At 41.3% G+C, this 15,542-nt stretch overlaps 1 protein-coding gene across 1 annotated transcript; it reads left to right on the plus strand.

Moving 5' to 3' along the window:
- Positions 1 to 1,348: 1,348 nt before the first annotated feature.
- Positions 1,349 to 10,389, plus strand: slc35d3 (solute carrier family 35 member D3). The gene is made up of 4 exons (XM_086265233.1): positions 1,349 to 1,870; positions 4,576 to 4,786; positions 8,758 to 8,915; positions 8,996 to 10,389. Exons 1-4 carry the CDS (start codon positions 1,646 to 1,648, stop codon positions 9,725 to 9,727), a joined length of 1,326 nt encoding a protein of 441 aa, XP_086121359.1. The 5' UTR covers positions 1,349 to 1,645; the 3' UTR covers positions 9,728 to 10,389.
- Positions 10,390 to 15,542: the final 5,153 nt, after the last annotated feature.

Here is a 15,542-nt window from a genome sequence, read left to right on the forward strand (position 1 = left end):
GGTGGAAGAAATGACTGCTCAGATATGCCAGATACAGAGTGTACAGGTCTAGTCTTTATCAATCTACCTGGTAATGTTTCGTTGTTTCCTGCATGTATGTAAAGGCTCCCTGCTTCAGACTGGAGACCCACGCTGAATCCCACACCTGAGACAGGTTGTGGCCCCGTCATGACTCTGAGCAAAGGAACAAAGTGGATGGATGCTCATGTAAGCTTTAGCTCTACAACTGTAGAGTTTATCTGGAATCTGTAGCTCAATAATAAGGTCTTTTTCCACCTTTCCCATCAAATTATAGTAATTGGCCGTCACTAAAATCGTAATTCCTCTGTAATTTAATTAATTTCTATTATTATATTTTGAAATTACAATGTAATTATACTTATGTACAATTAGGTAGCTACACTAGAGTAACAGTGACGGCAGATGGCTACCCCTCCCAGAGCCTGGTTCTGCTGGAGGTTTCGTCCTCTTAAAAGGACACCAAAGCGCTTGCTCATAATTGTCGGGCTTTTCACTTTTTTCTGTGTATTATTTAGGTCTTTAACTTAAAATATAAAGTACTTTGAGGCAACGATTGGTGTGATTTGGCACTGTATAAATAAAACTGAACAGTCTTGAATAAGGAGGTAACAAGTTAGATTTGTATAGAAAACAAGGAAATATCTATCTATTTTTCTATTATTTAACTGTCCTTTTTTAACTTATACTTTACTTCAAATTTACTTACAGTATAACTTTTAAGTAATTGTACATAAACATAATTAGGCTACATTATCATGTCAAATAAATCCTGGTTAATTACTCAGAAATAAAGCCCTTAGTCTCAAGCCAAATTATAAAGTGTTACCAAAGACACAGAGACATGTATGTATGGGGTCAAGTACTAACTCTGGGAAAAACGGGAAATAATCAGAAGCCACGAAAACCCCCCACAAAGAAACAAACTACAGAACGCACCAAAGCATGGATAAATAATCTAGTAAATTGTTGTTGACTCAAAAATCCGATGAATGCGCTCTCACTGGTCCGATCCCTGCACACAGAAATGTTTATCATAGCTGGAATTAATATTACAGAGTATTTAATATCTTCATCTTTTGGTTTTGGCTCGTGAGGGTTATTCTCTCTGATGAAGAGGAGGAGGTGCCGAATCAAAGTCATGAATATTTAAACTGCCTCTCAAAACAAAGATAAAGACATTTCCACGCAGACACTCGCGGTCATGTATCCTCCGTGACTTCATTGATGGAGCGGGTAAACACCGCCCCCTGCCCCCCCACCCCCCACGGTTCTGAGCCAAGAGGCTCTGCGGCAAAATGTCATTACAGAGTGCGCGCTCCGAGGAGAGGCTGCTGCGCTGTTTGCGCCGCTCTCCCACTTCTGCAGGACTTTTTCGTCTGATTTTATTTTCCGAGAAAGAAGCAGAGGAGAATGTCCACGGGTGATGATGATTCAGTGGAAACTAAAGTTTGTGTCACGTGCAGCACCGACTCCGAGCGCGAGCTCCTGCTACGTTTCTCCGTCTGAACGCTCCTGAACGCGGACAGCGGGCTTTGTGCAGCCTCAAGTCCTTCCTCTTCCGCGCCTGGCAGCACCCAACCTGTCCACAGGGCTCCCCGACACCGACTCCTCTCTGGCCCCCGTCATGGATGTGTTCAAGAGCCGACTTTTGGGAATTTCCGTGGCCGTGGCGCACGGCGTGTTCTCGGGCTCCCTGAACATCCTGCTGAAGTTCCTCATCAGTAATTATCACTTCGGCTTCCTCACGCTTATACAGTTTCTGACCAGCAGCACCGCAATGCTCACCCTGGAGACCCTCAGGCGGCTGGGGAAGGTCGAGATCCCCCCGTTCAGCCTGCAGCTCGCCAAGGTAACCAGTGTGACAGGAAGTCTCCACAAAGTGTCTTTATTCACTTTATTCATTTAGAGGCTCGCAAAAATGTAATATTTCTGTTATTTAGATCAAAACTTCACTATTCAAAATGTATTCATTATAAATACACAGATTCAAGTATTTATACTTAGTGAAGTAGTGAAATCAGTTTCACTACTTTTTTAACGCATTTTAACGGATTTTTCTCTAAATCCACGGTCACTCATTTAAACTGCAGTTTGTGAAAGTTACGGTTTGAAATAGAGGAAACTGCTTAATCATCGGCTCAGACCTGCCTCAATAAAACTAATGACTGAATGAAATTTGTTTTAGAGTGGAACATTTTTCTTTAATTACTGGCTGATTGACAAGATACATTAAAGAGACTGCAGTGATGGAACGGAATCATAATCTGGAGGAAGAGCGTAAACCTGAATATGGTACTTTTTCATTCATGTCCCCACTACAATAACTGTAATAACAGACTGTATATTCTGCATGGACTCATTGAGCTGTTACACACACACACACACACACACACACACACACACACACACACACACACACACACACACACACACACACACACACACAGTATAACAAAGATGGTTTTCCTTTAAACCCTGTAAGGTTTAATTCAGCAGTCTCTGGGGACGGGCTCAGTTTTTACTACTTCATCATTAAAAACAATGTAATTAGAATAAATAAATGACACCTGCTCAAAGCTTGTGTTTGCCAAAGCTTTTAGGAATAGGAGCTTTTCAGAAATCAACGACTTTTTTGTTCACAAGATTCTTTTTATTCATTAAAAACGTCCAGATCTGAGAACTGAACTCATCATACTGGATGCTTATAGTCTATTTATCTTTATTTTATTATTAATGTTCTTCTTCACTTCAGCTGTATCTTTGAGTTTAAACACTGTATTGGAGCTGCCATCCTCATCATTCATAATTAATGTGAGTTTTTACATAGAACAGGCCTCCCATATCTCACTCAGTGAAACAGGGTATAAACGAGGCATCAGAACAACACAGAGACACGACTGCGGTCATTCCACCTCTGCTTGCATTTGTACGATTCGCCTCCTCGACAGTGAAAAATGATGACAGTCGATGTACATTAAACAGAGGCTGTGGGTTAGAGTCCACTGAGACCCAAGGCCTGATCCGTCGAACACAACGAGTGTTTCTGGATGAAAGTACAAATACTACACGTTCAGGCACAGCACATTAACTCCAGCTGCACTCACTGCTGCTTTAGGAGGCAGATTTAGCTGAGATTTTTGGACTTCAGTGTAAATCTGAGGCATTTCTGTTTTGCTACATTTCAGGGGAAATGCTGTACTTAAAGTGGAGTTCTGAAGTATAGCGATTTACTGACACTACTACCATAAAAGTGGAGTTCTTTAGTGCAGTGCCCTCAGTGTTTTGGAGTGGTAAATACTGTGCCGCTCGAATATTATCCAGGTATCTGAATACTGACCACACTGCAGAAGCAGTGTCCGGTATCGTAGCTGTGTCCAAATTCAGGAACCACATCCTCCTGTGCCCGCATTTGTAGGCCAATTACATTACAGCGACACGACGAAGACTGCTCAAATTCGAAGACTCCGACAAATGCGCCCTTCATTTCCCCAGATTTGAAGGATGGGTTGGGTGTATACTTCGTGGCCCAACATATCCCAGAATTCATAGCACGGCCCTGCTCAGTTTCCAACAATGGCGGCAGCTAGTTAGTTTTAATATTACTCTTATTATTCTTTCTGGGTCACAAAATAAACGTTTAACATATTTTCAAGCGAGAATGTAGCTGTGTAAATTTTAAATATCTGCTCAGTTTATCAAGACACCGCATATTTTCAAAAGCGCTCCGACGTTTTCGGAGACGTCCGTTACCCACTAGCTCGATAGCTAGCCGGGGGCAAGGCTCACTAGAGCCGGTGAGAACACCGGACTCCCGGCAAATCGTTTTCAAACCCACCGCCGTCTTTCGCTACTCAGGTTAAACATGATATATAAGTCGCTTAGATAACTTAAAAATGTTATCGTTTGGCTTTTTTTTGGTTTTCATTTGTTCCTGAGTAAATCTGTTTGGCTGAGATTAAAGTTATAGTTTTTACACAGCTGAATAAACATCAAGCAGACAGCTGATTATCAGAAGTGTGAGATGCTGGAGAATATACTCCAGTGTCTTGTTATATTTTAGAGAGCAAGGAGCAGACGGCTGAGTTTATTAAACTTCACCGAAACAATCTGCAAATGTCATTAACATTTAATAAACTATCATCTTGGCTTTATTTTTAGTTAGCACACACCTTAAACACTTAAAGCTGTAAGCTAATGATAGTTATATAAGAGCAGATGCTGCTGGTGCAATAAGCTGTACGTTTTACCTCCAATGGATGATCTGATTAGTCGACTAATCGCAAAAATAATCGGTGACTAGTCGACTATCAAAATAATCGTTTGTGGCAGCGCTATGTAGATGCAAACAAGTTTCATTTTAGTCGCAGAAACATGGAAACACTTCAAGTCTGTTTCAGGCCTGAGAATGTGTGTTTGCATCAGCTTGAGCAGGAAGGAGATTTCTGTTATTGCTCCAGCACATTCAAGATACTCGAGTAAAGTGGTCAGGTCCTCAGTGAAGTGAATGTGTGTTAATGTGTCACCATGGATGCTTGTCTCTTCCTGTCTGTGCAGGAGTTTGCCTCAGTGTGTATCCTCTCCACGCTGCAGTCCACGCTCACGCTGTGGTCTCTGCGCGGCCTCAGCCTGCCCATGTACGTCGTGTTCAAGCGCTGCCTGCCACTCTTCACGCTCAGCATTGGCGTGTGCGTGCTCAGGAACGGCGTGCCGTCTGTCGGGGTGGTGACCGCTGTGCTCATCACCACCGGGGGAGCTGCGCTAGCTGGTGAGCACAAACAAACACTCACACACTTAGTGACAAACTAGTGCACTGAGGCAGTTTAAGGTGCTCAGGGTTCTGTACTGCCCATAGTCCTGTTTATGTCTTTGTTACTAACGTGCTAACAGGTTTTAGCCCAAGTCCAAGAATATTCCACATCCCATTAACGTGCTGACACACACTACCCCACCAGAGCTGCTTGTCCCATTGTCTATCTTTGCATCAAAATGCTTTTCTTCTTTCTCCCCCTTACACCCTTACCTGGTTGCCTTGGACAGCTGCCCTTATTCAAGTCTGGTTCTGCCAGAGATCTCTTCCTTGTAAAAGGCATTTCTGCATTTCCACTGTCAGAGTGCTATTTGTAGTGGATTGTCTCAATTTTGGGGAGTTAACATTTTAAGGTCTTTACTTTGCAATATAAAGTGCCTTGAAACAGATGTTGATTTGCAAAATTAAAAAAATTAAAGAGTGGAGGAGACTCCAGTCATGTCTATTATTGGCAGACTGGTCCACATAGCCTCCGTCTGATTACTTTAAACACCTTCTTAAAGAACAGAGGTGTTAGGATAGTTGCAAAAACATTTTGAATGCTTCTATATCAGTGCTTGTCAGAGTTTTAACATTTTTGGCTTTTCTTTATGCACCTTGGAAGTTGGTGAAGTTGTGCCAGGAACCTGTTTTCTTCTATTTTTGAGCAGCTCCCACAGTCCTATAAGCTGTTGGCTGGTTGGCTTGTAACACCCACATAGCCAAAGCGATGTGCCGTAAACAGATTCTCAAACAGCTTTTAACTTGTGTTGTGTTTGTGGGAAACAATCCCTCACTCTCTTATTCCTAAAGCACAAGTGTTTCAGGTCAACTCCATCTGTCCGTGGTCAAATGTCAAAGGTGTAGCGTGTACTTTTTAAAGAGCCTTCTCTTGCTGTTCATTCATCCCTCTGTTAACTTGTTTACTCTGCCTTTCCATCTTCTTTTAATGTATTTGTTTTTTTCATAAAGGAGAAGAAACTATTGAAGCTGATCCTTAAAAACAACAACAGTTAAAGCTGTTTAAACATTAAGTTATCTGTCTTATACAGATCTTTTAATCATCATTCTCAGCAGTAAATGTTGCCCTTCCATTAGCGATAACGATCCTGAAGTCATAAACAAAAACCTCCACGCACAATTCATTTCCTGGATTAATCCAGTCTGCTGGATGGGGGGTTGCTGGAACATGGACTGTGAACTCTGCAGAATATGAATCTAATGGACAGATTCATCATCCTGGGTTTTAATCTTCATGATAATTACCGCTTCTCGCAAAAAAATGTAAGATGTGCATTTTCCATGCGTCCCTTGTGGATTAGCCAAATCTCTGCAACATTTGGATTGTTTGTCACGTCAACAGTTTGCGTATGAGGCACATCTTTCAGCCATGATTAATATTATGGGGGAGATAGCTTATGACCCCTTCCCCCACCCCAAGTTTAATAAGCCTTTGTGATGGTTGATGTTGTTGTGCAGCGAGTCTTTTGAGCCGAATGTTTTTCAGGGTCTACTTCCTGTTGTATGTTGGCACATACTGTACCTCAGAGCCTTTATTCAGATTTTAAACTTTATTCTAAAAGTTGTAAAAAACATCACACATGCTTAACAAGGGGCAGATGATCACACCAGGAGCACACCTGTGTTTAGTTTGCATGGGGCTTTTATTTTGAAAATCCACTCAATTCTCTCTGCTGAGCTTCTGTGAAAATTATACCTGACCCCATTTTGAATCATATGAACTCAGAAAAGTGCTGGTGAGAATTTTGTGGATTTGTAAGTGCTTAGTGGGCACGAACGGCTTTGATGGCTGCCTGAGATGGAACAGGATCCCCATCCAACTTTACCAGCCCCCCTCTCATCCTTTATCAGGGATGCTACACTCGATTGTAACACCTAGGGGAACAGCTACACCAATTACATTGAGTTGAAAGATAATAGACCAACTGTGGCGCCTTATACGTGGTGAATTATTTTAGAAGTGGATAGTCATCTCTAAATTTGATTTAAAATAATAGAAAATGCAAATTATATATTCTCTCTGAGTTTAAAGGTGTTTTTATGATAACCCACTGAGCAATGTTTGCACATCCATGAACATATAAAGTAGCTTCTAATGGTTGTTTTATGTGCTTTTAGTGACATCAATTTAAGGAACAGCTAAACATTTTAATAAAAAAACGGATTTTATTAAAACAGCTGGTTTTTACAGCTGCTATAATATAACAATATAAAATGCCACAAAGCAACTCTTGTTGTGATTTGGTCCTGTTTAAATAAAACTGAATTGAATTTAAATGAATTGGAAAATTGGTCACATTCACTCTATCCTGGATTAACATCACTGAGGTGAGGAGGTAGTATAAAAATCCTTCCGCCTACCTGCAGGAATAAATCGTGCATCTATGGAGCTTTAAAGGTGCAAATGCTACAAATGGTTGGTGTTCACTGCTGCTGATCAGAGCGCATTCTGCACCATCACCAGTACTGAAGAATTTCTAAAAGGCTCACATAGAAAAGGGGCCGTGTGGAAGAAGAGCAACATTGTATCGCTGCAGATGATGATGATGGGCCAACAGAAGCATGCGACTGCAACAGTGGAAGTCGTTATGAGTCAGAACCTGATTCACTAAAGTTTGTGGTTTTTAAAAATAATTTTAATACCATCTTTCTCAAGTTCCTAATGAGTTTCATTGTAGTTTTTAGTCTTTTCCTGATTTCTACCAACAAGAAGCGTTTCTAAGTAACAACTTCTGACTTGCCAGCCCAAAGCCAATTACATTAAAAATATCCACAGTCACATGTATTATTGTGTGCTTTAAAAATGCAGCAGTTTTCTAACAGCAATGAGCACCACTTTCTCAAACACGAGGAACTTGTGCATTTGTAAGGGACAGTCAGCAGCAGTGGATGAATCCAAAGATGGAATATGTAAAAAAATGGAAGTGACTGCTGTGTGTTTGCCAAATCTGATGGGCAGGTTGACCAAGTGTATTGGTTGGTTTTCACTGATAACACGAGCACTGACATCACGCTGGCAGACGAGGCTTCAGTTAGTGTAGTTTGTTTTCAGTATGAGAAGCTTCCTTGTCAAGCTTCCAGCATACAGGCTCAGCACAGGATTAATTCCATCTTTCCTTCTTTATCATCTGTCCTCATTCCTCAGCTTTCCCACCTACAAACTCCCACAATCTCCCATCTTTTGATATCACAGATATGCTAAAACACAAGGAAACCTCTCAGACACAGAAGGAGAAGCTGTCTGAGAAATGCTGCTCAACATTTCACAGTAACGTTAAAGCTCTAGAACCCAATGCTGCAATGACACAGACAACGTCCAGATCCCAACACGATCGAAATGCTGTGGAATGAATGAATGCCTGCAAAATTCCTTCACAACCACATGAGAAAATAATGAATTCTTCGAGTATTTGTGCCCGAAGTTCTTTTTATAAGCAATTTAATTACAGGGTGTACTTAAGCTTTCCCCGGACAGTGTGTGGTTTCAGGTTACTATAGCAAATTACCCATCAAATAAACAGACGTCTTGATGAATAAAAAAAAAAAAAAAAATCATCCATTTAACAAAGCACAAAGCTGCTGGGAATTGCTGTTGTGAAGGGACTGGACCCAGTCTACCATCTCTTCCTGACCGGAAGTTGTTTTGACTTCCTAAACTGATCCAACAAGCCCCGCCCTTCAATGTTGGGACGTAGACTTAGCGGGCATCTGAAGTAAGGTGCAGTTGGCACTCGACAGGGTGCTATTGTTTGTTGCCCTGTTACAAAAAGTTGTATTAATATTGATGTAGGCTGTGGATAAAACATACCATATCCCAGTTATACTGAACTTAAAGTTCAGAAAAATATCATGTAAATAAAATCGAGAGAAACTTTACAGATGTTGAAATAAAAAAATGTAAAAACTTGATTTAAATTCTTTCTCCGCAGGTGCCGGTGATCTCACAGGTGATCCCTTTGGTTACGTCACCGGTGTTTTAGCCGTCATCATCCATGCCTCCTACTTGGTTCTGATCCAGAAAACCAGTCTGGACAGCGAGTATGGACCGCTTACCGCACAGTACGCCATCGCCATCATGGCCTCACCGGTATGGAGTGGTGTATTTTCAAACTTTACTGCCATCGTTATTCTCGCTTCTCATTTTGTATTTTTATCGGCTTCTCTCAGGTGCTGCTGGTGTGCTCCTTTATTTCTATGGATGCCATCAACATTTGGTCATACAAGGGCTGGACGGACCCTCACATCACGGTCATCTTCATCTTCTGCATCTTCATTGGCTGTGCCATGAACTTCACCACGCTGCACTGCACCTACATCAACTCGGCTGTCACCACCAGCTTCGTTGGTGTGGTCAAGAGCATCGCCACCATCACCGTCGGTATGTTGGCCTTCAGTGACGTTGCACCCACCAGTCTTTTCATTGGCGGTGTGGTGGTGAACACCATCGGCTCCATCACCTACTGTGTGGTTAAATACTACGAGACAAAGAAGAAGAGCTCGTACGAGGACCTGGAGGTGGCGGGAAAGGACAACGGGCTGCCGGGCAAGCCTTACAGAGAGAAACCTCCGCTGGACGGGAGCGGTCCCACTACAGGATCTGATCCAGAGCAGCCAGAGACAGAAGGAGTGCCGAGCAGTGACGACAAGGAGGAGGCAGCAGCCACGGCCCATTTGGCTAACGGACAGTTGTGGACGGGAGAAGGTGAGAAAGGTGTCAATTCTCATGTCATGACAGAAAAAGAGGCACTGGAGATGCAGAGGGAGCACCTCCACAAAGAGAACACCACTGCTGCCACGTCACTCAGTGATAGCTATGTCGGAGTGTGGAGGTCCATCAGACATCTGCAGTTCCTAAAGAAAGACCCCTTGATCGAAAACATGGAGCAGCAAAGTCCGTGAGGGTGGGACTAAGAGCCGAACTAAAAAAAAAAAAAGGAAATTAATAAAACGTCAAGGAAACCAGAGAAGAAGAAAATGACTGAACCTCTACTGTATGTACGCCAGGAACCTCTTAGTGCTTACTGAATGCTCGTTGGTCGTGTTCACTGCTGTTGCTTCAATTACCTCGACGAGATCTTTTGTGCCAAAAACTCTGTTTCATCACACAGAAGTCTGAGTGCTTTATTTCTTTGTTGTTTATGAGTGGTGGAGAAAAGTGGATGAAGAGCTTTGGGCAGAGCTGCCCGTCAGTGATAAATTCTGCCTCTCGTGTCCCTCGGCTCAGCGGTGGGGTGGTTGGGGCTAGGCAGCGTGATGTGGATTGCGTCTCCAGCTTGCAGAACAAGAGCAAGCCTTGTAGAAAAAGAGTGCATCTTGTGCAAACTTGAAAATCACACCCATCAGGGAGGAGCTGAACACAACTAAAGGTTTCTGTTTTGTGCTTTGATCTTGTTTCTGATTGGCTGTGGGCATGCGAGCGACTCTATGGCTGTAATCACTCCGGGTTTCTTTGAGTTCGTCCAGCTCAAACTCTGCAGGTCTACGGTCACATTTTACTGCTGGTTTCCTGTTTCTGTGTTTACTTTAGCAACATTAAGTGAAATAATAATCCTGTCATTTCACGCTCCGCTTCTGTCTCATTTTCTTTTCTGTGTCTTTTCCTTAATTTTATATATGCGTTGTTCTTCTACTGGTGGATGTTCACAGAAAACGGCCAAAGTTTCAGAACTAATGTTGGTGTATGTAAAGGTGATCTCTGTGAGAGGAGAGCTCAGACTTCAGAACTGTTTTTTCTATCCTTGGATCTTTATGATGTCAGTGAGCGCAGATATTCCTTGTATGGTCATCTCAGCCTTTCAGTACAGGCGTTGAGCACAGAAGCCCAACTAGCTATGCTTATGCATTTAACGACAGGGACAGAGAGAGAGAACTAAAAACACTCCAATAGCTTCTTTAAACAGGATCAACTGAAAAACTGCACCATGGCCCAAAAGGAAACACAAGAGCATAATGGCCGTTTTAAACACTTGTATTTATTTTTCATTTTATGCTTTTTTTTGTCAGCTAGGTACATTAAAAAAGGTTTCTTTTTGCTTTATATATTATAAAACAAGATGTTTTCAAATACAAGTAATTACAAGTTTACACAGTATGAATACAATTAAATACAGCTGCAAAAAATGAGACATTATAATTTGAAGCCTTATAGTTCTGATTTCCACTTATTTCACTTTTGAGTCCTTCTTCAGTGACACAATGATTTTAAGTTCTGGTTGCACTAAACAAGCTTTGTGAAGTTCTCATTGTTTCCAGAATTTTTATTTGACGTTTCAAAGTCCGCTGGAGAAATAATTAAAATAATTTTAATGTTGATTTCAGTTCATGTCGAGGCTTGATGTAATTATGGACTGTGATTCAGGTAGCACGCACCACACAGCATAACGTGCTTAAGTGAAAGTACCTTTTCTTCACTTGTCATCACACCAGTGTTATTACAATGACTGGACCGAGCAAGGATGTTCTTCAGGCTAGCTTAAGAAGGCTTTTTCCCAGAGATGTATCTAAGACTATCTAAGACTTATTTATGAGGCTTTTTGTGCCATTTGACTATGACTGGGTGCAGGGTCGGGTGGCTTTAATATTGATGTCTCTTCTTCATCCATAAGGAAGTTTATTTACCAGCAGAGTAGAATGAAAATGAGCAGTTCAGTACACCTAACAATCTGAGATTGATCATCTTGACAGAACAGCTGTAATTTGATGACAGCACTTAGTTTTACTGCGGCGCTTCCCCTGAAAAGCGTCTTGGCTCCACAGATCGCACTGTGAATACTTTTTTATTATTTCTACCTCCAGTAGAAATTCGTGCCCACGGGGAGGTCTGTGCAGAGGCATCTGGCACAAAGAAGCCTCCAGTGGCTTTTGTGATATGCATATGAATCCCTTAACGCACACCTTGCTGGAGATTATTTCATTCTTCAAGCCTTCCTAATATGTTATTTTGGGACGGGATTACAAATGGCTCGGGAAAAGATTTGTAGGAGGTGTAAGAAAACGTGGCTTCATGATTAACTGTTGTTCGCCAGATTGGCGTGATTGGATTTGAAGAGAATACTGGTTACAAAGAATTTAATATAATCTGCTTTAAAAACACAAACTGTTCCTCTGACAGCCTCAATAACATCATGGGAGCTAGAAAGAAACAGTGACATGTGCCCCACAGTGTCTGCGTGTGGGTTATGGATAATCAACAAAATAAAAACAGTGAAATCATTTGAAGAAAGCTCATTTTTGCAGTCAGTGACTGTTTGGTTGTGGTGTGATTAGCTCTGGCTTTGCAGAGTAGAACAACAAGCCCAACCTTCCACTGCTCAAAGGTTCAGAAAAGAAACTAAGGAAGCAAAACTATCTGGCCTTGGTGCACCAGAAAACTGGAGAGGCTTGCTGCTCTCCTCCAGGCGATTCGCCGACAGTTTCTAATGAAATCGGTGAAAATCAGCCGCTCTGAGGGAGATGTGTGTGCCACTGAGCCGACCACACGTCTCAAGGAATTATTCAAGCATCCTCCACATGTGGGCTGAGCCGTTGTGGGCAGACATTTTATAGAGCTTGATGCTAATGATCACATCTGTTCCACTAAATATAACAGCAGATACCAAAGTTTAGTTAAATAACCTTACATAATCTTTTTTTTACATTTACTATTTTATGAAAACATGTAGAAATATTAACAGGAACTTAAAGAAATAGTTTTGGAAGCTCTGTGGATCTAGTCCAGTATCAGTCTCTGTCACGAGGTGCTCAGCATAGCTTATTATTAATATTGCAAGCAGATGGAAACAGCTAGCATCTGCTAAAGCACAGCTCACTGACATGTCGTTTGAGAGTGACTGTGCTCAACATTTTAACATGAACGTGAAGAAACTTTGCCAAAGCAATTTAATTCCCTGTAAAAAATATAGCTTCTGTTTTATTTGTTTATGCTTGTGTAGTAATATAAAAGATAAGATGGTTGTAGGCTGTAACTAATATTATTATTAATAGAAATCCAAAATCATAACTTCTGCTGACGTCTTGTTGTGTTGAAGATAAAAGAGGCAAATCTTTAAACAACGAGACACTAAAGGAAGAGAAAATCTGAATCTTTGTGTAAAAGGTTTATGATACAGTGAACTTTTTCAACACTTTTTGATTATTCTTCCACAAGTTGACTGATTAATCCTAATGTTTTTAAACCACTTGGTTCAAAGGCTGGAAGAATCTTATAAATCTACTAACAACATTTAGCTCGGCACCTGGAGGTGACCTCTTAAAACTACTGACGTCTTTAGAAAGGCACTAACATCAGCACGTCTGTGGTATCACAACATGTTTACTGTTGTGAAAGCTTCACAATCCTTTGGTAAATTCAGCTGCATTAAACACTAACCTGATACTTCTGGTTGAAAGTTTTGTGTTTCTCCTTATCTTCTCTTTTGAGCTTTCCTAGCCTGGATCTTTTCCTGCCTCTGTTGTTTCCCAACAGAGGCAGGAAAGGACTTATAGAAAATGTCTCTGTGACACCTCTAGAGCTGAAAAGCTGCAAAGGTTAGCTTTAACGGCGTCCCTGCAATCAAAGCTGAGCTACAACAGAGACACAAAGACTATTAACACAAACGGGGAGCATTTATCTGCTCTTGTCCAATCTTAGGCTCCTTCACAAAGGAGGAGCTTCAGGCAGGGTGAATTGTGTGAAGAGAAGAAGCTGTCAACCTCTGGTATAGATCGATATTGATTTCTTCCTCACACTCTGCAAACTTCATTTAATGCTACATGAGATGTGATGTCCCCCGGAGCTGCAGAGAGCTGGGTGTGGGCTCTCTGAAGGAGCCTCGCTGAGGTGCCTTGTCGAGATTTAATACTTCAGAAAAGATAAATATGGTTGAAAAAGCAGGACATGTGGATTATTTGTTGGTTTAAAGGTGTCTAGGGGTGATAATGACTCGAAAGCATGAACAATTAGAAGCCACAAAGTGCATGAACGTGTTTGCTATGTAGAGTTTTACAGTTCTTACATTTGAAAATAAAATCTGAAAAACAACCTGAGGCCAAATTAGCACAATAGGCTTATTATTGGTCTTAGCAGGTTAGTTGGTTGTACTATAGTATGTAAATTGTTACCTATGAAAGGTGAAACAGAGTTTGTTTGCTTCCCACTGATTTCTGTCTCAGCATGTAAATCAGGACAGAGCAGGTCAGCCGAACATGGGAAATCCTAAATTCTGGCCGAGTTTAATTTAATATGTGGAAAAAGTAAATCTTACAGTCATTAAAAGTCTCTTATGTTTCCTTTAACTAGAGCTGGATCACTGAAAGATTTTTAGTGAATCTGAACGGATGCAGTAAAATCCAGAACAGCTGAAACATCTGTATGGGTGGCTTTTTGTCACTGTTAGTCTTGTATTGTTGTCTGTGAAAGTACTGTGTGCAACCCCTCACCATCACCATCACAGGTGGATGGAATACTGAGTAGGTCTCTTGTCTATCCCGGGTAAGAGCATTTATAAAAAAAGTAAACAACAGAACCATAAAGACACAAGTCAAAAAAACAGGACGTCTGAGCAGTGATGGAGACATTAAGACTGTAGTTCTGAGTCTTTGCACTTTATTCAGTATTTTCTGACTTATTTACAGTATCTTTCTACTAATGCTTTCACTTCCTGAGTAGGTTTAAGGCATTGCAGGCACATGAGAAGTCTGTAGTGACAGATCCCTAACCTGTCTCTGGCATCAGATATGTGTTTTGCAATGTTTTTTTAACATCTGTCCTGAACCTTTCGCTCAACTGAAATAATTCCAATGCAAAAAGAGTTACAATATTTTGAACGAAAAGTCTGACCTAAAACCAATCGGTTGTTGCCTTAATGCCTTAAGGCACAATGTTCCAGTCTGACTCTCCCAACACTGAAACGCCTCATAATACCATCTGTGTCTGGTTTCTGGAGGTTTGTGGGAGTTTCCTTTCCTGAAGAGCCCGTTTCTTCATAATCCATCCAAGATCATGTCACATCTTTTAGTTTTAAACCACAGTGTGTATCAAAAACAAACCATCAGGTGTGAAGTGGGACACAGCAGCATGTTGGAGTTGTGACAAACAGCCCGGTGTCATGAATATTGTGAAAAGAGCTGATGTCTTTAAAAAAAGAGATGTGATGTGTGTTGTGCATGAAAAGTGAGAAATATTTTCTGTCTTTCTATAAAAGAGCTGTCATGTTTTTCTGAAATAAAGCCAGTCTGATATTTCAAAAGATTGTCTCTGGTTCAGGAGGGGCTTGGCATCAGGGGCAGCTACAACTCTTTCCCTGCAGATGTGGTGTGGCTCTTAGTGCACCTACACAGGCCTTTGTCCACTCCTTGTGAACCTCCAGTTTTCTAGAAACTCCTCTCACATGTTTCCCTCCCACTCAACTTTCCTATAACAAGCTTTAAGATACCTTTGTTGAGGAGCGTCGATGATCATCGCCAATGATTCTGGTTACGTACACCAAACTAGACCCAAATATTCTTTTTTGGGAGATACTGTATTAAATAAAATGTTACAAATACAGAATTTACTAAAGTGTAGGAGAAACAAACTTCCTTATTATGTTGAATCTTTTGAGATGCACTAATATGTGTAATTGTAGTGGAGATATCATCTGAATTTCAGGAGCGGGACCACTCCTCCTTCACGCCCCCTCTGGCCTCAGGCTATAAAACCCCCCTTCTCCAATACCTGCAGTTCTCATTTTTATGC

Source organism: Aulonocara sp. 'chitande type north' Nkhata Bay, linkage group LG15, assembly GCF_057382095.1.
Source record: "Aulonocara sp. 'chitande type north' Nkhata Bay isolate Kocher_YH1m ecotype deep benthic linkage group LG15, A_spYH_male_GT1.1, whole genome shotgun sequence".
In the NCBI taxonomy this organism is placed as follows: Eukaryota; Metazoa; Chordata; class Actinopteri; order Cichliformes; family Cichlidae; genus Aulonocara; species Aulonocara sp. 'chitande type north' Nkhata Bay.